Source organism: Hyperoodon ampullatus, assembly GCF_949752795.1.
Source record: "Hyperoodon ampullatus genome assembly, chromosome: 4".
Lineage (NCBI taxonomy): Eukaryota > Metazoa > Chordata > Mammalia > Artiodactyla > Ziphiidae > Hyperoodon > Hyperoodon ampullatus.
In genome coordinates, this window is record NC_136917.1 from 31,791,070 (window position 1) to 31,816,965 (window position 25,896).

Consider the following 25,896-nt stretch of genomic DNA (forward strand, 5'->3'; position numbering starts at 1 on the left):
CTTCACCATTCCATCCTTCACTGCAGACTCAATTGTATCAATATTCTCAAAAAGTAGACTAAGTTCTGAAACATTCCACAGGTGTGTGACTACCACTCCTGCTGGCACCTCCAAAGAGTGCCCTGCCCCCAAAATAATCCATGTGAGCAAAGAAGTTTTATTCCATTGTATTATTAGATGTTTTAGGATCTTGGGGTGTATCTTAAAACTGCAATGATGGGAAATAAATGTCCAATAAAACAAAGGAAAGAGGAAGGGAAAGAAGGAAGGAGGAAGGCAGGCAAAGTAGTGAAGCAGTATCTCAGAGTTACCCAATGCAATATATTACTATGAATCCCCTGAACACACTAGCTTTCAAACCTAAGTTCCCACTCTTGAAGTTGAAAATCACATCACTCTTTTCAGGAAAAGTATGATAGCAAAGTTAGGAATGTGGGCTCAGTGTCAGGTTTCCAGGTTAGAGTCCATCCCAATCTCAATCTCTTTGAAAAATGGGGTAAATGAGAGAAATACCTTTAAAAATGTTGTCAAGATTACATAAAATATACACATAAAACAATAAGAACAGTCTTGGTATGTGAAGCAGTTTGGTTATGACTACTGCATGATTTTCATTCCATTTCTTCCAGAGAAAAACAAACACACAACCAAATTAGGTGAAGAATATCAATATTTGAGAGGATAACTGTGGTGGGAAACCATGCCACATTTAATATAAGTGCTTCAGATGTAATGTTGGAAATTGCAAGAATGGCTATAAAAAAGCTGGCCCAAGACAGAAATGTATGGTCTGCAAATAGGAAGCAAAAGTTAAAAACGAATTACTGAGGAGGGTGTTGAGCAGAAAGTAATACAAACACAAATAAAAGCAAAGTCATGGGTGCTTTGAGAATGGAAGAAATGAAGCATGTCTTTTAAGGGAAAAGAAAATCAGGAGATATAAATTCACAAAATTTGTTTTTGCAGCCCACAGTGTCCACTTAGTTCTGAGGCCAGTGGCCCCTCACAGACGAGTGGTACCTAAACCGAGGAGCCTTCCCAGGGCCCCCTTCACATCCTTGTTCCTCAGGCTGTAGATGAAGGGGTTCAGCATGGGGGTGAGCACGGTGTACATCACTGAGGCGATGGAGCTTCTCTGGGGAGAATGGGTCACAGCAGAAGTGAGATGGATCCCTACACCTGTCCCATAGAACAAGGAAACCACAGAGAGGTGAGACCCACAGGTGGAAAATGCCTTATATTTTCCCGCTGCAGAGGAGATTCTCATTAAAGAGGAGACAATTCGAGAGTAAGAGAAGAGGATTCCAGTGAGGGGAAACACACCCAGCAGGGCAGTGGCCACAAACAAGACGATGTTATTGATGAGGGTGTCAGAGCAGGCCACCTTGAGAATCTGAGCCAGTTCACAGAAGAAATGTGGAATTTCAGTGCCAGTACAGAAGTTCAGCCGCCTCAACAGTAGAATATGAATCAGGGGAACCCAGAAAATGAGGAGCCAACACATCAGAACCAGGAGGCCACAGAAGCGGGGGTTCATGACGACCGTGTAGTGCAAGGGATGGCAGATGGCCACAAACCGGTCATAGGCCATCACAGTCAGGAGAAAACTATCCATTACAGCAAAAATCAAAAAAAAAATACACCTGAGTGAGGCACCCTATGTAGGAGATGCCTTTGCTCTGTGTCTGGATATTCACCAGCATCCTTGGGACAGTGGTGGAGACAAAACAGATGTCCACCAAGGAGAGGTTGGCGAGGAAGAAGTACATGGGGGTGTGGAGGTGGGGGTCTGAGCTGACGGCCAGGATGATGAGCAGGTTCCCCAGCACAGCGACCAGGTACATGGACAGGAACACTCCAAAGAGGAGGGGCTGCAGGTCAGGATCGTCTGAGAGGCCCAGGAGGAGGAACTGTGACACTCCTGTGTGGTTTCCTGCTCCCATGTCGCTGGTGAGTCTGCTGGGGAAGGAGGCAAAAGCAATATTCAGGGAACAGCCAGGTGACACCTCAGCTAGTCATCACTTATGATTCCACCTTTAGGTTGATATCCTTCACCCTCTATTAGTCCTTGCAATGACAGTGATTCACTCAGCCAAATGGTAAACCATTTCCATTTAAAATGTATTTATTTAGCTGTTTTAAAATTTAGCAGAAAAAATACTTTTGTCTCCTACTCACTGGTTCTAATTTTTTTTGTTATTGGAGTATAGTTGATATACAATGCTGTGTTAATTTCTGCTGTACAGCCAAGTGATTCAGTTATACATACATATATGTATGTACATACATTTTTTTGTGTGGCTGCCCCATGCAGACTTTGGGATCCTAGTTCCTCAATCAGGGTTCAGACCTGGGCCCACAGCAGTGAAAGTGTGATGTCCCAACCACTGGACCACCAGGGAATTCCCTATAAATTTTTAAAAATATTCTTTTCCATAATGATTGATCTCAGGATATTGAATTTAGTTCCCTGTGCTATACAGTAGAAACTTCTTGTTTACTCACTGGTTATAATTCTGTATGAAACTATGGACATAATTCAGTTTCTTCTATGACATGACCCTTGTAAAACGAATGAAGACATTTTATATCTTTTCTTTTTATTCTCCATACTTACTTCGTTCTAGTAACTCAGTAATAGTTACTGAGACATGGATTCTCAACTCAGACAAACAGTTCTATGACCTGATGCTCCCTATTGTTGTGATACTTTAACTCTCAAGTGTCTTATTATTTTTTATTTCTTAAAGTACGGTTACTACTGCTGTTAACTTCTCTGTGAAGATTAAAAATGCCTTTGTGGGGCTTCCCTGGTGGCGCAGTGGTTGGGAGTCTGCCTGCCGATGCAGGGGACACGGGTTCATGCCCCGGTCCGGGAAGATCCCACATGCCGCGGAGCGGCTGGGCTGGTGAGCCATGGCCGCTGAGCCTGCGCGTCCGGAGCCTGTGCTCCGCAACGGGAGAGGCCACAACAGTGAGAGGCCCGCATACTTCAAAAAAAAACAAAAAAACAAAAAAAAAGCCTTTGTGCACAGGAGGATCCCAGTAACAGATAGCTATTATTATTACTAATATGTTACTTTTATGACAATTATTTTTGATACATAACTCTCCCACAGTATAACAGAGATGTCACTTAGAAAATGGGATCTTGAGTTAGAATTCCTAGAGTAGAATTTTGATCCACCAAGGCTTGTGTGACATTGACAAAGTTATTTAATCTCTCTTAGCCGCAGATGCCTTGCCTCTACAATGGGAGTTATAAATATTTCCTGCATTATAAGACTGATGAGTGAATTAGATGATGCATTTAATTTTTCTAGTGTGGTTCTTGTGACGTACAGCAGACACTTGATAAATGTGAGCTTCTTAATAAATCTGTCTTGTGTGACTATCATTGATCATTATTACAGTTAAACAGGGGCAGCCAGCAAAGATGGAATTCTGATCAGTATAAACACACCAGCTGTTAGCTCTTTGGACTGCAGTGCAGTACTTCTAGTTAATGACGATCCCTTTGGCTCCCTCTCTCAGATACCGTCTGCCAGGTGGATTCTTCCAAGAAGAGGGAAAAGTATGTGAACTACACACATAAGAGGGGTAAACAAAATCAAAAGACCATAAAATAAAATGCAATGCCCATGTGAGAGTGTGAGCTCATATATAATGTTGAGTGGAAATGTGTTGTATTAAAAATCAGCACAGTTAATTGTAAACGAAATAACTGATAGATTTGATTTAAAATATTCAAAGCTTCTATAAAATAAATCACATTATCCTTAAAAAGATATAAGACAAATTTAAGATGAATATAAATGTTTACATTCTCCATGATAGGAAAAAGCTCCGTATTATTATGCCTAGAGAATGCAATTAATATTCTTTTATATAAGCAAAGTGAGGATTTATTAAGCAATAGTACACTCGCAGGAGGGGAAGCGGGAGGCTCAGGTGAGCAGCTGCCAAGAATGCATTTAATTAAGAGAAAAAAGTAACTGGGCATCAATTTAGTCTGGGAAGGTGTGTAGAAAATGCCTCTCTGAAATGAGAATATTGAGCTACAAGAGGAAGGATGGGTAATTGTTAACCAGAGGAAATAAGGAAAGGGCAAGCATTTTGGGCTGAGAGAACAGAATTCACCGTTTGCCTTGGGGTTGGTGAGCTTGGTAATGCAAGGGATGTGAGAGGCCAGTGAGATGGAGAACAGTGAGGGTCAGAAGGACAGAGTATGATGCTCACAAGTCGAGCATCCTGTACTGTTCTTTTTTTTTTTTTTCTTTTTCTTTTATCCTTTTTTTGTGTGACTTCTATCAAAACACAGAAATACAGCACACACACAAACCGGCACAAAAGCGCAGCGCTCTATTTATAGCTACGGCTGGCGCCTGCCCACCTGGCCAGCCGCCTGCAGGTTGGGGTGGGAGAGGGGGTCAGCCACATCGTCAGGGAGAGGAACTGAGGCAGGAGAAGACAGAAGGAAGGACGGCGGGGTGGGGGCAGAGAAACCAAGAGGAGGAAAGTGAAGCTCCCGGAGGAGACAGCAGCAGGAAGGGGAGGGAGAGGCAGGGAGAGCTCTCCTCTCCTTCCACTCCCTGCCAAGGACTGGATACAGGGCTCTGAAAGCAAAGCTGAAGAGGGTGGACGCAGAGAAAGAGGGAAAATCGAGGCTCCGTAGGACTGGGGGGGTGGGCGCGGAGGGGCAGTCCTGGCGGCCGAAATGGGACCAACCCCCATCCCAAATCCCCCACCCCACTCTGCCACTTCCCCCTAAGCTGCCAGCACATCTGGTTTCCACAAATGCCACTCCCCACACAAGCCCCCTCCCACCCCCTCCACCCCACCCCTTGACCCAGGCCATCCCAACACCGAAGGGGAAGAAACTTTCTTAAGGTTATCGTATTTGCAGTATCGCCCCAGCTCCAGCCCCCAACGGGGACTGCTAGAAGGGCAGGTTGGCCATGCCACCCGGCGCCGGGAGGTAGCCCATCTGGCTGTCCAGAGACACACTGCGCTGCCGCAGCGGGTGGGACACCATGAGGTTCTGCTGGGGCGGGGGACCCATGAGAGAGCCCTGCGGGGGGAGCATGTGGGGGGGCTGGCTGTAGACCTCACCACCCACGCCCCGCTGCTTCATCAGCATGAAATTCTGCTGGGTCATGAGGCCTTGTGGAGGGGCCATGACCCCCTGGTGCAGGCCATGGGGCACCATGCCCTGCTGTGAGGGCATACCTGTCCTGCCCAGCAAGGACATCTGTCCGGGGTGGCACATGGACATGCTGAGCCCCCGCTGGACGCCCTGCTGGCACGGGAGGTTGGGGGGCCGGGAGGGGGTCTGCTCCGCCATCATGTTCTGCAGGTTCATGAGATGCAGATTGGGGGGCTGGGCCTTGGGGGGCTGGTTCTCGCTCTTGGGGAAGTACTGGAGGGTGCTGCTTGGCTTCTCCGAGGGGATGATCCTGGATTTGATGTTCTTGATGTGCCTCTCATGTTGGTAATTTATATTTATTTGCAGGTGAGACAGAGCTTGTGACCGTTTTTGCTCATCGTCTTTCCGGGGACTTACATGGTGCCTGGAACATAGCAGGTGCTGAACACGTGCAAATGTTAGATATGTAATAAAGACTGAGACCAAAAGCATCGTTGTAACACAAAGAAAGAAACTTCCAAGTTCATCATGCCTGAATAGAGGCACAAAATAGAATAGTAAAATTAAAGTGCATTCACATACATTTTAAAAGAATAATATATCATGAACGAGTAATTCCTACTCTAGGAATGGATATCTGGTTAGATACAGGATGTTTGCTGTCATAATTCATCTCAAAAATAGGCCAAGGAAGAGGAACCATAACCATAATTAGAGTAGAAAATACATTTGAGAAAATGTAACAGTCATTACTGTGGTTAGCAGCCAGGACAGAGCCTCTCGCTAAATAAGGAAACTTAGAACAATGTCTTAACTCAGTAAAAAACAGGTATTTTAAAGCTGCAGCCAACAGGCTATTCTACATTAAAACACTAAATAATTGCTTTAAATTCATGAAGAGGACAAGGCAGTCTACTCCAAATTCAATCACTGGATATTCTCTTAATGATTTAAAGAGAATGGTAAAAACAAAGTGAAGTTAGCCTGAATACCGAATATCAGTAATAATTACATTGTTCTTAGATGATACCGTGGTGAAACAACATCAGTAGGGAGATATCAGGTCCTCTCAGGAAGTCAGATCTGCCAGCAGAAAAAGGGAACCGAAAAGAAAAATCCAAGCACATGAGGAACAAAATTGATAATACCTGTGAATAAATCTCCAGTGAGTAGTTAATGAATAAATCATTGGACACACGATATCTAAGAGGAGCCTACAATTGTGGGAAAGATTGAAGAGGTGAAGGATCTCTGGAAAATAACTCATTGGAGAGAGGGTCTAGATTCCAAAAAAGGACAGAAAAAACAGAACTGGATTCAGTAGAAACTCAAGTACCCACAAACTACAGACTTCCCCATCATAGACTAAATAACTATGGGACTGTCCCAGTCTCACTATTCTAGAGGTAAAGCCCAGTACTCACCCTCTCTCCTCTTTTCCTTCTTACTCCACCAGGCTTTAGTGTGACACCGTCACTGAAGCTTCCTCTTCTCTGTATTTTGTCCCAGGGAAACCCATTTGGGTTTTCACTGAGGCTGGGATCAGAGAATTGCTGGGATCAGAGAATTACAGGGAAGGGGCAATGGGGCCACTATTACCATCTTAAGGGTTGAATTCTCAGGGCTCCTCATTAAACAAATTGTTCTAGTGACTTTACCCTTTCTAAACAACTCAGCTCCCTTGAGGTACGAAGATAAGAAAATGGAAATATTTCAGCCAGTGTACTGTGTATGTAGGCAGTAGTGGGGGAAGAACGTACATTCTCCAAGGAGAAATTATTCTTTCTTTGGTTTGACTTAAAAGTGACAAGGTATCTCTTAAGGAATGTTTAATTTCTACAAGAACCAAAACATGGAAGCCTTTGTTGATTTTAGGGAGGGCTCCTTTTATTACCTCTAAATAGAAGAGTAGGGGCATCTACGTTCCCTTGCACGAAGTGTTCTGAGACCTGTGAATACATAAATGCCCATTGTCAACTCCTCAGCAGCACACTGACCCAGAGACCCAGAAATCAGTCCAGTTATAAGAGCCTAAACAGGCCCAAGTGGGAAAAAGAACCAAGTCCCTGCTGCGAAGTGACAGAGCCACTGTCAGAGTCTGACAGGGACTTGGATACCCCTGTGGGGAAGTGCTCGGTATCATCAGAAACAGTGAAATTTTTTAAAAATTAATTTTTATTGGAGTATAGTTGATTTACAATGTTGTGTTAGTTTCTGCTGTACAGCGAAGTGAATCAGTTATGCATATATCCATTCTTTTTTTAGATTCTGTTCCCATATAGGTCATTACAGAGTATTGAATAGAGTTCCCTGTGCTATACAGTAGGTTCTTATTAGTTATCTATTTTGTATATAGTAGTGTGTATATGTCAATCCCAATCTCCCAATTTATCCCTCCCTCCCTTTCTCCCTTGGTAACCATAAGTTTGTTTTTCACACCTGTGATTCTATTTCTGTTTTGCAAATAGGTTCATTTGTCAGAAACAGTGAAATTAATGCACTAATGTGAGGTAAAGATTGGCCACCACCATAAGGGGACACAGCTGTGGAGACTGCATGATCGCCCACTGTGGACATAACAGTAATGACGATGGAAATGGCTATGACTGTTCCCCAGCTTTCCTGGGTCATGAAGGCTTCCTGTTGGCCGTTTCTATCCCAGACGACTTTGGAGCTGGCTGTCTCCCTCAGCCCCAGGCGGTGCCATCCTTTGAGTTTCCCATTGGCTTTGTCCCCTGGCCTTTCTGGGTCCCTGCAGTCAATGCAGCTCTGGTCCTGTCTTCACTCTTCACCCAGACCTGCCGCTCTCACAGGCAGCTGTCTTCCTCCTGCCTTTTCTCTCTCCTGACTGCTTGGCCACTTGACACATAATGGGTGGTCTGTGATTCCCTGGGGATTGGGACATTCCTGTTTTTGAATGGCTGAAGTAGCTGTACTTGTGAGGCTACTAACCTCCCTGTTCAGGAAACCTACAGGACTGATACTGCATGTGTGCATTTTAAAATTCTATTTTGTGTTAGATGTTTATTCAGTTTTTCTTCTGTGAAATGCCGGCTGAGTGGTTTGGTTTTTTTCTTTTCATTTTTTTACCCAATACATCCCTCAGTTCAGGGTCTGAATTTAGTAGTAATTTAAAAATCTAGGCCTTTTAAAATCTGAGTTTTCATTTGTTAGCTGGTTTAAAACGTCTGTTTTAGGGACTTCCTTGGTGGTTCAGTGGCTAAGACGCTACACTCCAGTGCAGGGGTCCTGTGTTCAATCCTTGGTCAGGGAACTAGATCCCGCATGCCACAACTAAAGATCCCACATCCCACAACTAAGACCCAGCACAGCCAAATAAATAAATAATGCAGGAGACACGGGTTCGAGCCCTGGTCCAGGAAGATCCCACATGCCGTAGAGCAGCTAGGCCGGTGCGCCACAACTACTGAGCCTGCACTCTAGAGCCTGTGAGCCACGACTCCTGAGCCCGCACACCTAGAGCCCATGCTCTGCAACAAGAGAAGCCACCGCAATAAGAAGCCTGCGCATTGCAATGAAGAGTAGCCCCTGCTCGCCGCAACTAGAGAAAGCCGGTGCGCAGCGATGAAGACCCAATGCAGCCAAAAATAAATTAGTTAATTTTTTAAAAAAAGAAAAAAAAAGAAAAATGGTACTGATGAACCTATTTGCAGGGCAGGAATAGAAACACGGATGTAGAGAACGGACTTGTGGACACAGTGGGAAGGAGAGGGTGGGACGAACTGAAAGTAGCATTGACATATATACACTACAATGTGTAAAACAGCTAGTGGGAAGCTGCTATATAGCACAGGGAGCTCAGCTTGGTGATCTGTGATGACCTGGAGGTGTGGGAGGCGGGGGGGGAGGGAGGCTAAAGAGGGAGGGAATATATGTGTACATATAGCTGATTCATGTTGTTGTATAGCAGAAACTAACACAACATTGTAAAACAATTTTACTCCAAATATATATATATATATATATATATATAATATATATATATATATATATATATATATATATATATATATATATATATATATATATATATATAGTGCTGCCCATGACATGCAAAAACTCTCCATAAGAAAGCAGATCCTGGGACTTCCCTGATGGTCCAGTGGTTAAGGCTCTGCGCTTCCTATGCAGGTGGTACGGGTTTGATCCCTGATTGGGGAACTAAGATCCCACATGCCACAGCAAAAACACACACACACAAAAAAGCAGATCCTAATGGCAGACAACATAGACTTATGCCGTGATTACAGGTTTCAGGCTTCTCATCTGTGGTGTTATTGTGAGAGTGAATTTGGTTCATGCATAATGAAGAGTGGAACTTTCCATGTCTGTCATCATTAAATACCATTTTTTAGATTACTAGTTAGGCTGGTGTTATGATTTTGATTTATTAAAGACTGCAATTTATTTTAAACCAAGAAAAGTTGACCTTTTCATAGGGTTAAAACACACCAAATACATGAACATGAAGGAAATATAAGGAACAGATTAATAGACATAAAAACGGACTTCCCTGGTGGTCCAGTGGTTAACATTCTTTGCTTCCAATGCAGCGGGCAGGGGTTCGATCCTTGGTCGGGGAACTAAGATCCCACATGCCTCTTGGTGTGACAAAAAAAAAAAAAGGAAAGAAAACCTGATAAACAGTTGTACATGGGTGAACTGTATGGTATAGGAATTATATTTCAATAAAGCTGTTCCCCAAAACAAGAGAAAATTATGATAGTACCCATATCATTGAGTAGTTACATTTAAGAACTTTAATGTATGAAACACCTAGAGCAATAACATACAAAAACATTAGCTACCATTATATTTTTACTGCTAGTATTAAAACTTAAATTATTGTCATCAAAAGGAAATACAGTGATATTGGCATTAATAAATATCTTACTGGCACAGAATAGTCTGGGACTTGATTCAGGTATATATGTAAGAATTTGTTGTTTAATCAGCTAGGGATTTCAGATCAGGCAGGCAAAGACAGTTTTTCGATCAGTGGTACTAAAATTTTTTTTTCGTATTTCTGGAGGAAAATATATTGGATCTATCCCAGTCCACAGAGGAAAATACATTCCATGAAAATTATATATTTAAATGTTTTTGTTCGTTTGCTTGTTTGTTTTTTTGGTATGTGGGCCTCTCACTGTTGTGGCCTCTCCCGTTGCGGAGCACAGGCTCCAGACGCGCAGGCACAGCGGCCATGGCTCACGGGCCCAGCCGCTCCGCAGCATGTGGGATCTTCCCGGACCAGGGCACAAACCCGTGTCCCCTGCATCGGCAGGCAGACTCTCAACCACTGCGCCACCAAGGAAGCCCCTATTTAAATGTTTTTAAAGCAGAACATTTCAGAAAAAATTTAGGAAATTTGTACATGATCAATAATTTGAGGAGACTTTTTAAAGCAAGGTAAGAAATCCAGAAATTATTTTTAAAAATAATTTTTTTATGTAACTGAAGAATTCTTTAATTACTTAAAAAAATTTTACAGCAAAAGATGAAAAATTAATGTAGGAGAATAACCATTTGATAGATGTAAACACTCTTAATAATGTATGGGAACACGCCTCATAAAATGTGTTAGTAAATGAGGGTTTTTAAAATTTTTATTAACTCTCAAAGGCCACTCACTGACACAATAAACAAAATTATCAGAGAAACTTTAGTACCATTCCTGAGCAGGTAAAAAATGCCCGATATCAGTGCTATTTTAACATAGTAGGGGAAGTCCTAGCCTGTCTTGTTAGATATGAAAAACAAACTCAGAAGTATGTATCTGAAGAGAAAACAATTTTTCAAATTTACAGAATATATCTGTACATTGAAATTGCAAAGGAATCCACTATTAGACTTTAGCATGGTGTCCATATAAATAAAAAGCAATCAGGGAAAACAAAGGCCTAAAAACAGAATTGACTGAATTGACCGCCACTTCAAGGATCAGCAGGCTTTTCAATATTGGAGAATCCCTATAAAGGGTCTAGGAAACTGGATAGGTGGTGGGAAAGTTTTTGATGAACATCCTATGGGGTAAACCCTCAACCCCAGTCTTGCCCTTCCAGCCTCTAAACCCCGCCCTGGGCCTGGTCCCGCAGCCCCGCCCCTGGGTGTGGGCAGGGTCTTCAGCCGTAGCCCCGGCTACAAGCCTGTTTCTAGCCTCTGCCTTGTCCCTTTGGCCTGATCCTGTCCCCAGTTGCCGCACTTAGCTGAGCCAAAGGCCCATCCGCATCCACTCCGGAGGGAACTACGTACAACTTGTGTGAAGTGGTCTAACCTGGCTGATGCCTGAAGCCCTGCCCCTCCTCTCCGAGGCAGGGAACGGAAGTGACGCAAGCGACGCAAGCGGTTCAGTCTGTCTTTCAGGCACCTAGTCTGCATCTCCCAGGGTGATTCCACTTTCGTGGGGGTCAGTCCCATCCCAGCTCGGTGAGGCCTGCGTGAACGAGAGGGTCCTGGGCTGGATGAGGGCGTCCAAGGACAACTTTGTCCCAGGAGGCTTCAGCGGCCTCCTGGGGGAGGCCTGGCCCACTCTGCTCGCGTGTGCTGGGACCGCGGGTCCTCCAGGTCCAGCTGTGACCTAGAGATCACTCCTGTGATTGGCTGAACCAAGTTGGCAGATGCATCCAGAGAGCATCCACCAGGTCTTTCCGCCTATTCTCTACCTCTGTTCAGAAGTCTTCAGAGTCAAGTTTGTTCATTTTTTTCTGTAAGGAAAAGAATTTCTGCTGTTGGATTCACGTTGACTCCATCTCCGTGCCCTCATGTCCTCATGGATCTGGCGATTCCCCCGTATTCTGGTGAGCACTGCTGGAAAGATGGTTCAAGGGGTCCTTTATTACCTTTTATATGCAAAAGAAGGTTTCATCTGAGAATTGAGCTTTGCCCTTTATTTACTTTTGACACTTTCGGTAGAAAGAGAAGATACTTGAATGTCCTGGGCATACATATATCTATATGTAAGTAAAAACGTGTGTAGACCACAAGTCTTTCTTCTGACGAAAGGCAAGAATACTTGGTTTTTATCATCTGGTCTTCTGAGGCTTATACATCCCCACCAAGCTTCAAAACAGTCCCCCAAGAAGAAAGGATAGATGATTTATTACACTAACACTAGATTAACTGAATTTGCCATTAACAGGATGTTTGGACTGTTTCCCTCACACCCCAACTCCCACATTTTTCTTTCAAAATATCTTAAACTAACCAAACAAACGAAAAATAGTAGAGTGAATCCCCATGACAGTAGATTCACCCATTTTAAACATTTTGCATGTTCTCTCCCCAGATAAATAAATTTATGGTGAACTATTGGAGTAAGTTGAAAACAGAGACATGATTTTTTATCTTTACTTGATCTGTGTCTGCTAACGAAAAAGACATTGTCTTACTAAAAATCACAATACAGTTATAACACCCAAGAAAATTAAAAATAATATCATCTAGTACCTACACTGTGTAAAACTAAAATTCTCCACATTGTTGGAAAACATTTTTGGGGTGTTTTTAGATCTGCCATCCATTCAACAAAGACCCAATGCAGCCAAAAATAAAAAATTAATTAATCCAATTAAACGTTAACGAAAATGAGGACAGTTTCAGAATTCCCTGGCAGTCCTGTGGTTAGGACTCAGTGCTTTCACTGCTGTGGGCCTGGGTTCGATTCCTTGTCAAGGAACTAATAAGATCCTGCAAGCCCTGCAGCATGAAAAAGAAAACAAGAAAAGAGGACAGTTTAAGGAACCTGTGGGACAATATGAAGCATTCTAACATTCTCATAGGGGTCCCAGAAGGAGAAGAGAAATAAAGGGGTCAAAAATGTATTTGATGAAATTATGGCTGAAAATTTCCTGAACCTGAAGAAGGAAACAGATACCCAGGTACAGAAAGCACACAGAGTCCCAAACAAGATGGACCCAAAGAGATCCACACCAAAATATATCATAATTAAAATGCAAAAGTTAAAGAGAGAATTCTAAAGGCAGCAAGAGAAAAACAAAGAGTCACATACAAGGGACCCCCTTAAGGCTATCAGCTGATTTTTCTGCAGAAACTATGAGGACAAAAGGGCATGATACATTTAAAGTGCTGAAAGAGAAAAACATACAAGCTAAGATACTCTACCCAGCAAGGTTATCATTCAAAACTGAAGGAGAGATAAAGAACTTCTCAAGCAAGCAAAAACTAAAATAGTTCATCAGTACTAAAACAACCCTAAGAGAAATGTTAAAGGGTCTTTTCTAAGTGGAAAAGAAAAAAACTACAAGAAGAAGAAAGAATGTATAGGAAAGAAAAGTCCCACTAGTAAAGGTAAATATATAGTAAAGGCTATGGACCAACCATTAAGTAAGCTAGTACAGAGATTAAAAGAAACTAATAATTACAACAATCAGTTAAGGGATAAACATGAAATACAACATCAAAAACAAAATATGTGGAAGAAAGAGTAAATAATGTAGATCTTTTAGAATGTGCTTGAAATTAAATGACTATTAGTTTAAAACAAGTAGATCTAGTTACTGGTCAACATATGAACCCCATGGTAACCACAAATTAAGTAAAGCTAAAGACACACACAGACTGAAAGTGAAGGGATGGAAAAAGATATTCCAAGCAAATGCAAACAAACAAAAAATCTGGAGTAGCCATACTCATAGCAGACGGAGGAGACTATAAAAGTCTAAATAAAAGACAAAGAAGGGCATTATGTAATGATAAAGGCATCAATTATAACATTTGTTAACATATATGGGCCTAATACAGGAGCATCTAAATAAATAAAGCAAATACTTGCAGACATAAAGGAAGAGACTGACAATAATACAATAATAATAGGGAATTTTAATACCCAACTTACATCAGTGGCCGGATCATCCAGACAGAAAATCAATAAGAAAACAGTGGTCTTAAAAGACACATTAGGCCAGGGACTTCCCTGGTGGTCCAGTGGCTAAGACTCCACGCTCCCAATGCAGGGGGCCCAGGTTTCATCCCTGGTCAGGGCACTAGATCCCGCATGCTGCAACTAAGAGTTCACATGTGCTGCAACTAAAAAGATCCCATGTGCCCCAACTAAAAAAAGATTCCGCATGCTGCAGCTAAAAGATCCTGCATGCCGCACCTAAAGATCCTGCGTGCCACAACTAAGACCCGGTGCAGCCAAATAAACAAATTAAATTAATATTTTTTTAAAAAGACAAATTAGGCCAGTTGGACTTAATAGACAACCTACAGGACATTCCACCTCCAAACTGCAAAATAAACATTCTTCTCAAGTGCACACAGAACATTCAACAACAGAGATGACATGCAAGCTCAACAAATTTAAGAGCACAGAAATTATATCCAGCATTTTTTCTGACCACAGTGGTATGAAACTAAAAATCAATTACAGAAAGAAAAACGGGAAAAGAACAAACATGTAGAGACCAAACAACATACTACTACAAAACCAATGGGTCAATGATGAAATCAAAGAAGAAATCGGAAAATACCTCAAGACAAACGAAAACAGAAACAAAACTTTCCCAAATTTATGGGATGCAGCAAAAGCAGTTATAAGAGAGAATTTTATAATGATATAGGCCTACCTCAAGAAAAAAAAATCTCAAACAACCTAATTTACCATCCAAATGCACTAGAAAAAGAACAAACAAAACAAAACCCAAAGTTAGCAGAAGGAAGGAAATAATAAACATCAGAGATGGAATAAATAAAATAGAGGACACCTCCCACAAAAAAAATAGAAAAGATCAGTGAAACCAAGAGCAGGTCTTTTGAAAAGATAAATAATGTTGATAAGGCTTTAGTCTGGCTCATGAAGAAAAAAAAAAGGACCCAAATAAACAAAATAAGAAATGAAAGACTTTTCTGGTGGTGCAGTGGTTAAGAATCCGCCTGCACAGGTTCGAGCCCTGGTCTGGGAAGATACCACATGCCATGAAGCAACTAAGACCCTGTGCCGCAACTACTGAGCCTGCACTCTAGAGCCCACGAGCCACAACTACTGAGCCTGCGTGCCGCAACTACTGAAGCCCACGTGCCTAAAGCCCGTGCTCTGCAATGAGAAGCCACCGCAATGAGAAGCCCACACACCACAACGGAGTAGCCCCCGCTCGCAGCAACCAGAGAAAGCCCGTGTGCAGCAACAGAGATCCAACACAGCCAAAAATAAAATCAATTAATTAAAAAATAGATAAATAGGGCTTCCCTGGTGGCACAGTGGTTGAGAGTCTGCCTGCTGATGCAGGGGACACGGGTTCATGCCCCGCTCCGGGAAGATCCCACATGCCAGGGAGCGGCTGGGCCCGTGAGCCATGGCCACTGAGCCTGCATGTCCGGAGCCTGTGCTCCACAACAGTGAAAGGCCCACGTACCGCAAAAGAAAAAAGATAAATAAAAAATAATCTCATAAAAAAATGAAACAGAAGAAATTACAACAATATCACAGAGATACAAATAATCATAAGAGAATACTACGAAAAAAAGACGAATATTATAAACAGTTATATGCCAACAAACTGGACAACCTAGAAAAAATACGTTCCTAGAATCATACAACCTTCCAAAAGTGCATCAGGAATAATCTAAACAGACTGATTACTAGTGTTGAAATTGAATCAAAAACTCCCCAAAACCAAAAGTCCAGGCCAGATGTCTTCACAGGGGAATTCTACCAAACGTATAAAGAAGACTTAAAGACCTTTTTTTTTTTTTTTTGGCTATGCCATGCTGCATGAGGGATCTCAATTCCCCAATCAGGGATTGAACCCATGCCCCCTGCATTGGAAGCATGGAGTCTTAACCACCTGACCACCAGAGCAGTCCCTTAATACCTACTCTCAAACTATTCCAAAAAATTGAAGAGGTGGAAACACTCCCAAATTCTTTCTATGAGACCACCATTACCCTGATACCAAAACTAGAAAAAGGCAGTATAACAAATTAAACTACAGGCCAATATCCCTGATGAATATAGATGCAAAAATACTCAACAAAATATTAGCAAACAGAATTCAACAATCTGTAAAAAGGATCATTCACAATGATCAAGTGGGATTTATTCCAGGGATGCAAGTATGGTTCAACATCCGAAAATCAAGCAATGTGATACACCACATTAACAAAAGGAATAAAAATATCACACAATGGGCTTCCCTGGTGGCGCAGTGGTTGAGAGTCCGCCTGCCGATGCAGGGGACACAGGTTCGTGCCCCGGTCCGGGAAGATCCCACATGCCGCGGAGCAGCTGGGCCTGTGAGCCATGGCTGCTGAGCCTGCGCGTCCGGAGCCTGTGCTCCGCAACGGGAGAGGCCACAACAGTGAGAGGCCCGCGTACAGAAAAAAACAAAAAACAAAACAAAAAAATCACACAATCATTTCAGTAAACGAAGAAAAAACATCTGATGAAATTCAACATCTATTCATGATAAAGACTCTCATCAAAGCTGGTATAGAGGGAACGTATTTCAATATAATGAAGGCCATTTATGACAAGCCCACAGCTAACATACTCGATGGAATGCTGAAAGGTTTTTGTCTAAAATCAGAAGTAAGACAAGGATGCCTACTCCTATCACTTCTATTTAACACAGTATTGGAAGTCCTAGCCACCAGTATCAAATGAGAAAAAGAAATAAAAGGCATCCAGATGGGAAAGGACGAAGCAAAACTGTCACTATTTACAGATGACATGGTACTATATATATAAAAAACCCCGAAAGTCTCCATCAAAAAACTATTAGAATGTATGGTTGATTCACTTTTTTGTGCAGTGGAGGCTAACACAACATTGTAAAGCAACCATACTCTAATAAAAATTAATTTAAAAAAACTATTAGAACTAATAAATGAATTCAGTGAAGTGGCAGCATACAAAATTAATACACAGAAATCTGTTGCTTTTCTATATGGTAATAACTATCAGAAAGAGCAAGAGAACAATCTCATTTAAAAACATCAAAAAGAATTAAATTACTAGGAATAAACTTAACCAAAAAAGACCTATACTCTATAAAACACTGAAGGAAATTGAAGATGATATTACAAAGAAGTGGAAATATATTCCATGTTCATGGATTGGAAGAATTAATGCTGTTAAAATGTCCATACTACCCAAAGCAACTACAGATTTAATGCAATCCCCAGCAAAATACTCACAACACACAACTAGAACAAATAATCCTAAAGTTTATGTGGAACCAGAAAAGACCCTGAATACCCAAAAAAATCTTGAGAAAAAAGAACAAAGCTTGAGGTACCACATTCCTTGACTTCAGACTATACTCCAAAGCTACAGTAATCAAAACAGTATAGTACTGGCACAAAAACAGACACACAGAACAATGGAACAGAATAGAGAGCCCAGAAATTAACCCACACATTTATAGTTAATTAATCTACAATAAAGGAGGCAAGAATACACAATGGAGAAAAGACAGTCTCTTCAATAAACGGTGCTGAGAAAATCAGCTCATGTAAAAGAATGAAATTAGAACATTTTCTCACACCATGTATAAAAAAAACTCAAAATGAATTAAAGACCTAAATGTAAGAACAGAAACCATAAAATCCTAGAAGAAAACAGGCAGAACACTCTTTGACATAAATCACAGCACTGTGTTTTTGGATCTTTCTCCTAAAGCAAAGGAAACCACAGCAAAAATAAACTAATGGGCTTTAATTAAACTTAAAAGCTTTTGTACAGCAAAATAAACCACTGACAAAATGTAAAGACAATCTACTGAACTGGAGAATATTTTCAAATGATATGACTGATAATAGGTTAATATATAAACAGCTCATATAACTCAAGATTTTAAAAAATCCTATTAAAAAATGAACAGAAGACCTGAAAAGACATTTTCCCAAAGAACACATACAGATGGCCAACAGGCACATGAAAAGATACTCAACATCACTTATCATCAGATGAATGCAAATCAAAACTACAATGAGATATCACCTCACACCAGTCAGAATGGCTATCATCAAAAAGACCATAAATAACAAATTTGGCGAGGATGTGAAAAAAAGGAAACCCTCATATTCTGTTGGTGGGAATGTAAATTGGTACAGCCACTATGGAAAACAGTATGGAGATTCCTCAAGAAACTACAATATGGTCCAGCAATTCCACTCCTTTGGGTATATATCCAAAGGAAATGAAAACAATAATTTGAAAAGATACATGCACCCCAATGTTCACAGCAACATTATTTACAGTAGCCAAGATATAAAAGCAACCTAAGTGTCCATCAACACACGAATGGATAAAGAAGATTCACAAAGTGAAATATTATTCAGCCATAAAAAATAATCAAATTTTGCCATGTGCAATAGCATGGATAGACCTGGAGGGTATTATGCTTAATGAAACACGTCAAAGACAAAGACAAATACTACATGTTATCACTTACATGTGAAATCTAAAAAATGAAGGAAACAAATGAATATAATAACAGACTCAGAGGTATAGAGAACAAACTAGTGGCTATCAGTGGGGAAGGGGAAGAGGGGCCAGTAAGATCAGGGTAGGGGACTAAGAGGTAGAAGCTATAAATACTATGTATAAAATAAATAAGCTACAAGGATATACTGTACAGCACAGGGAAAACAGCCAATATTTTGTAACAACTTTAAATGGAGTATAATCTATTAAAATATTGAATCATTATGTTGTACACCTGAAACAAATACACTATTGTAAATCAACTATACATCAACAAAAAATTTTAAAAAATAAAATAAAATCGACATTGCAACTTTGGGATAAACACACACTAAAAACCAAAAGCTGGGACTTCCCCTGAGGTGCGGTGGTTAAGAATCTGCCTGCCAATGCAGGGGACATGGGTTCAATCCCTGGTCTGGGAAGATCCCACATGCCACGGAGCAACTAAGCCTGTGAGCCACAACTCCTGAACTCACACACCACAGCTACTGAAGCCAGCGTGCCCTAGAGCCCGCACGCCACAACTACTAAGCCCACGTGCTGCAACTACTGAAGCCTGCACACTCTAGGGCCTGTGTGCCACAACTACTGAGCCTGTGTGCTGCAACTACTGAAGCCCTCACACCTAGGGCCCACGCTCTGCAACAAGAGAAGCCACCGCATATAAGAAGCCCGCACACTGCAACGAAGAGTAGCCCCCACCTGCAGCAACTAAAGAAAGCCCTCGCACAGCAACGAAGACCCAACACAGCCAAAATAAAAAAAATAATAATAATAAATAAAAACGAAAACCAAGGGGCTTCCCTGGTGGTGTGGTGGTTGGGAGTCCGCCTGCCGATGCAGGGGACGCGGATTTGTGCTCTGGTCTGGGAGGATCTCACGTGCCGTGGAGCGGCTGGGCCCGTGAGCCATGGCTGCTGGGCCTGCGTGTCCGGAGCCTGTGCTCTGCAGCGGGAGAGGCCACAGCGGTGAGAGGCCGCGTACCGCAAAAAAAAAAAAGAAAAAAACCGAAAACCAAAAAAACTCACAAATACACATTACTGCCATGAAATAACAGAGTAGTCCTGTCTCACCTGGAGCCAGAGAGGTAAATGGTGTGTCATGTTGCACACCTGGCAAAGAGTAATGGGTTCATTTCACAGGTAAGGAAACATAAGCCCTGAGTAATGTGACTCTTCGCTCATCAAGGCAATAAAATACATGCATAGGATTACGCACGCAACAACTCTACCTAATGCGTACAGATCAGGAAGCTGTCTTAGAGAACAGCATTCTCTGGCCCATTTCAGTTCCTCCTAGATCAACAAGCAGCATGACCACTCCAGCCCAGACCAAAGAAATCTGCATTGTAAAGGCAGAACCTAAAGCTGAGTCTCTGGAAAAAAAAAGCATTAACGAGGACTTATCATGGGACATATGATAGGCTGTCATCCTACAAGGCTGAAGGTGAAATGTGCATAAACACTCTTTTCCTGAACCAAGATCATTTCAGGGCAGCTTAAGAATGTAAGTGGATGGGGCCATCTCCATCCCCCTGGAGATATCATTATCTGGAGCCTTGCTTCATATCAATCATAAATCAACAAATATTAATTATCAGTCATCCAACATGATAAATTAGTTCTTCCTGTGTAGATGACATATATGAAAGCTACTAAAACAGTGTGCTCTATAACAAGAGTATCAGTAACATCAACTGCCACTTACTGACAACCATCATGTACCAGATGTCTCACTAGGAGTTTATAAGTCCCTTATATATTTGGAACAACTTCAGTATTTGAATCTGCTCTTTCAACTGTAAATTTTGTATGATCTAAACACTAATCAAGGGACTCCCCTGGCGGTTGAGTGGTTGAGAATCCGCATTTCCACTGCAGGGGTCATGGGTTCCATCCCTGGTTGGGGAAATAAGATCCCACATGCCGCGTGGCGTGGCCAAAACATATATATAAATAAATACACACTAATCAAGTAAAGCTGATAAAAATTTACAGTGCAGTGAATTTTGGACACTTTAAATGAAGAAAGTAATGTAAAATATCTCATTTTTAGTAGATTACATGCTTAAGTAATATTTTAGGATATATAGGGTAAAATAAAATATATTCTTATAAATAAGCTAACTTTTTTCATTTGTTATTGTTGGTACTGAAAATATTTTCACTGTATAATCTATACATTATATTTGGTTTTTTAATCATTACTATTTTAATTTTATTGAAGTATTCACAATGTTGTGTTAGTTTCAGGTGTAGAGCAAAGTGATTCAGTTATATATATACATATATACATTCTTTTTCAGATTCTTTTCCCATATAGGTTATTACAGAATATTGAGTAGAGTTCCCTGTGCTCTACCGTAGGTCCTGGTTAGTTATCTATTTTGTATATAGTAATGTGTGTATGTTAATCCCAAGCACCTAATTTACGCCTCCCCCCTACACACTATATATTTATTGGACAGCAAGAGTGTAGGCTGCTGGAGAAGTATGAAGCTTTGGGCCTCCTTTTGGGATCTTATGACAGGCTTATTATTCCTTTATTCTTTTAGTAAATAATTAGGAAGTTATTAATAGTACTATACAAAGAAAATGTCTAGGCATTATGATTCAACATTCCTACTGGAGAATACAGACAATAATAACTGATATATCAAGACATCAGTGAGGACTTCCCTGTTGGTGCAGTGGTTAAGACTCTGCCTGCCAATGCAGGGGACACAGGTTCGAGCCCTGGTCCTAGAAGATTCCCCATGCCGCAGAGCAACTAAGCCCGTGCGCCACAACTACTGAAGCCCGCGCACCCACAGCCCATGCTCGGCAACAAGAGAAGCCACATGAGAAGCCCGTGCACCGCAACAAAGACCCAATGCAGCCATAAATAAATAAATAAAAAAACATCAGTGATATGGGAAAACGAGCAGGTAAGAAAATCACACACACACACACACACACACACACACACATACACACACAGAGAGAGAAAGCACATATGTTCTGCTGATTCCTAGGCAAAATAATGAAACAAAAGGAAAATAATCATTGGTTCTTCCACATCTGACTCAAAAAAAAAAAAGAATTTCAAAGCTTTTACAAAAGAACTCAGAATACATGAAAGAACTGAGAAGCCCCCATAATTCTCAGTTGGAAACAAACAAGTCTGCTGCCCTATCATACACTGTTCAACATCTATTTTACAAATCTTTTCAAACAACTGCCTTTTCATATTATTTATCAGTTCAATTTTCTACCAAATTCACTTTTATGTTCATTCATTTCTTCCACAGACGTCCTTCATGTTCCTTTCTCTTCTAACATTCTGTATTTAGGGTTAATTTCTTTTGTTAAATATCAATAACCTTTAATATATCAAACAAAGACCAACAGACCAAATGCTAATGTACAAAATGGTATTCAAATGATGACAAACAATGAAAGTTCCACAGATATAAATATCAGTGAAACAAATTCGCCCTCACTAACTCCACAGTACTTATTCTTCAGTTGAGAAGACTAAAACTCAAAATATAATGGTCATAAAAAAATATGCGTTTAGGGGCTTCCCTGGTGGCGCAGTGGTTGAGAGTCCGCCTGCCGATGCAGGGGACACGGGTTCGTGCCCCGGTCCGGGAAGAGCCCACATGCCGCGGAGCGGCTGGACCCGTGAGCCATGGCCGCGGAGCCTGCGCGTCCGGAGCCTGTGCTCCACAACGGGAGAGGCCACAACAGTGAGAGGCCCGTGTACCGCAAAAAAAAAAAAAAAAATTTGTTTAGATTCTTCGTATAAATATACGTACTACTAGGGGTCTCAAACTACAGATCCTTGGTCTGAATGAGCCCAAAATGTCTTTTAGTCAGGTGGTTTCTAATAGAATGTTGCACTTTAGGCATATTTTAATTGGATATAATTAATGTCTAATCAAATACACAGATATTAAGTATTTAGTGGATGAGTTTTAACAACTACATATACACATATACACAACTGCATATAAATGTGATCACCTTTCTATTCAAGATACTGAACACAGTTATCTCCCTGAAAAGCTTTCTTGCCCCTTCCAGTCCATTCCTTCACACTCACTCCCAGACAAGAACTTTCTGATTTCACTCAGGTACTAGATACACAATGCAATATATGCATATTAAGCAGTTCCCACATTATTTTTCAAATGTATATACTAGTTGATTTTCCTGTTTAATGAAAAATATGTGAAATATATTAAAATCTCCCACTAGAACTGCAGATTTGTCTACTTCTACTCCTGTCATTCAGTGTTTGAGATATTTGCAAGAATATTATTGAGGGGATATACATTTTATTTTTTAATTTTTGGAGAAACAGAATCTTTTATACAATGACCTCAGTATTTGCAGCAATGCTTTTTCACAGTGTTGTCTAACATTAGGATCAGCTTTTGCTTGGAGAGTTTTTGTCTGTTTTTTTTTTTTTGGTTTTTGCACATCATAGGTAACACTGTGTCTGTTTTGGATGTCAGCTGTCTACCAGTACAAAGAATAGCACAGAGTCAGGCCCGATGAAGTCACTCAGTGATTGGTGATTGAAAAACACCAGAGGTCCTTCACATTCACTCTTCAAGTACATCTACATTATAGCTAAATAACTGTACATAACACAACATATATTTCAGTCTTCGGAAATGTATTTAATGACTCTAAGAATGTATGTGTGGGGTGTTCCCTGGCGGTCCAGTGGTTAAGACTCCACGCTTTCACTGCTGAAGCCGGGGTTCAATCCCTGGTCTGGGAATTAAGATCCTGCAAGCCACAGTGTGGCCAAAAAAACAAAAACAGAAAGAAAAGAAAGAAAGAATGTAAGGGTGGGAGGAACACCATCTTCTTCTGAGGACTCATACCAGCGTCAGCTTATCTGCACATCTTTAACTTGTTTCCCACAAGTCCATGTTTGCATGGACACTTAGTGCTCTAGGTCCTGCACTGCCAGTGGCACCCCAATTCCCCCTCTACATCTTCCCACAGTCATGGCTCTTCTGCAGCCCAGAGGGATGCTTCCTCCTTGCCCAGTGACTGCTGACTACTTCTAGCCCTGGCAACCTAAAAAACTTCTTCACCATCTAACAGGCTGCCACACCCCCTTCTCCAGCAAGGTCTGAAGTCCAGTCTTCAGGAGAGAAGTCCCCTCCAAGTTTGGGCCTTCCCTAGGTACTCTCCATGAACTCTAGGATATGCGTTAGAATTCTCTTTACATCTTTATATCACAATTCTACAGCTTAAGTGTGATTTCTGCTTCTTAATTTCATGTAGACTCATACAGAATTGAGTACAGTGATCCCTGGAGACAAAGCAGTAAAGAAAAGATTTGGGATATGTTTGGTGAAGCCTTTGGACTCGGGCATAGAGCTCAGCACCTTACCAATGGAAAAGACATTCACAGAATTACAATGGTCAAGCTATCCCCTATGGTGATTATGGTATTCACCTTGGGAGACTAGGCAAATGCTACACTTAATGGTACAACAATAATGATGATTAAAATGGATGTGATGAGTGATGGATTCTTTTGAGTATAGCTACCCAGAAAATGACACAGTCTGATCTGCTACCTTGGAGCTCAAGTCAAATTCTGAGACCAGAGAGATTCCATGACAGGTTAAAAACTCTTTTCATGTGGTAAGACAGGGAAGATATTGCTAAAAATCATATGTAAAGTTCAATTATTCAACACGGTTAAAGTCAGCCTCACATACTTTTTCATGTGAAAATGAGGGTACTGATCAGAGAAGAATGAGACAGGAAACTTGGCACGGGGACATCTACATGGACCCAGATGAAACTCACAATCCTGACCCCCCCCCAAGACACTCTGAGCCTCCCTTATCAAGGAAGTAGCTAGTCCTTAGGTTTCTGAGGAGACTCGCCTTCCTCTGCTTGATAATCTCACTTGGAGCAGATGCCTTGGAAGGAATGCTCATTCTCAAGACCCACCACAATTACCTCCTGTTGTCTCTAGACTCACAACTAGTGCAAAATCCAAATGGACAGGTGTGCACCATAAGCCAGGAGAAAATCGCTTACATACAAAAGAAATCCACTCAGCAAATATGTATCAGAAGAGACCAGGGAACATGTGTAGGAATGGATCCTCAGGTTGTTAGACCAAGAAGATTGGAATATAATCTAAACAAGCCAACTGACTGACATGGTGTGCTTGTTAGTCTGGACTTAATATATTAGCTCATGGACTTGGAGATGGTTCTAACAGCTTACTTTGTTGAATGGCTGAAACTTGGACTCAGCGGTGACCTACATTTAATAAGGCTGATTTCAGTCACCAATACAGGAATTATATTAGAGGGCTGACCACCAGGCGTAAGTCTAGAATTCTACAGAGGCTCCAGGCCCTGAGTTCAGACCCTCTGATAGCTGGCTTAATGAAGTATGTGACCTTGTGTGTAGAAACTTTTTGTGGCCTCTCTAGAATCAAAGGTAGCCTCAAACTGGCACCAGCAAGCTGTTCTACAGCTGTAAGGAAATGAATTTTTCAGGTTACCCAAGTGACTGTAGAACAAGTATCTTCCCTGGTTAAGGTCTCGTTAAGTTTTCCTAATTAAGCATGATGAAAAAGCAACTCAACAAATGCTTTCACTACAGTGTGGAGAGATATCCTGAGAAGAGTACCTGCCTAAGTTCTATCCGTACTCCTGACCCAAAGAAACTGTGAGATAATAAATGTGTGTTGTTTTAAGGCTCAAAATTTGTTTTAACATGTTAGGCAGCAATGGATAACTAATACATACACCTTCCCTAATGAGGTCTGCATCAGAGGGCCATGCTCCTTTTTTTCCCCACTATGGTTTATTACAGGATATTGAATATAGTTCCCTGTGCTATATAGTAGGACCTTGTTGTTTATCCATCCTATATATAGTAGTTTGCATCTGCTAATCCCAAACTCCCACTCCATCCCTCCCCTACCTACTCTCCCTCTTGGTAACCACAAGTCTGTTCTCTATGTCTGTGAGTCTCTTTCTGTTATATAAATAAATTAATTTGTGTCATATTATAGATTCTACATATAAGTGATATCATATGGTATCTGTCTTTCTGACTTATTTCACTTAGTATGATAATCTCTAGGTCTATCCATGCTGTTGCAAATCGCACTGTTTCATTCTTTTTTATGGCTGAGTAAAAAAGATATATATATAAATATATAGAGATATTTATATCTATATCTATCTATCTATCTATATAGATATATATGTATATCACATCTTATTTAACCATTCATCTGT

At 41.1% G+C, this 25,896-nt stretch overlaps 1 protein-coding gene across 1 annotated transcript; it reads right to left on the reverse strand.

Moving 5' to 3' along the window:
• Positions 1–1,003: 1,003 nt before the first annotated feature.
• Positions 1,004–1,943, reverse strand: LOC307052187 (olfactory receptor 7D4-like; the record flags this gene model as incomplete). The annotated part of the gene is given in 2 exon segments (XM_079703043.1): positions 1,004–1,624; positions 1,626–1,943. Coding segments are annotated over 2 exon segments (939 nt in total).
• Between the last annotated feature and the right edge of the window lie 23,953 nt (positions 1,944–25,896).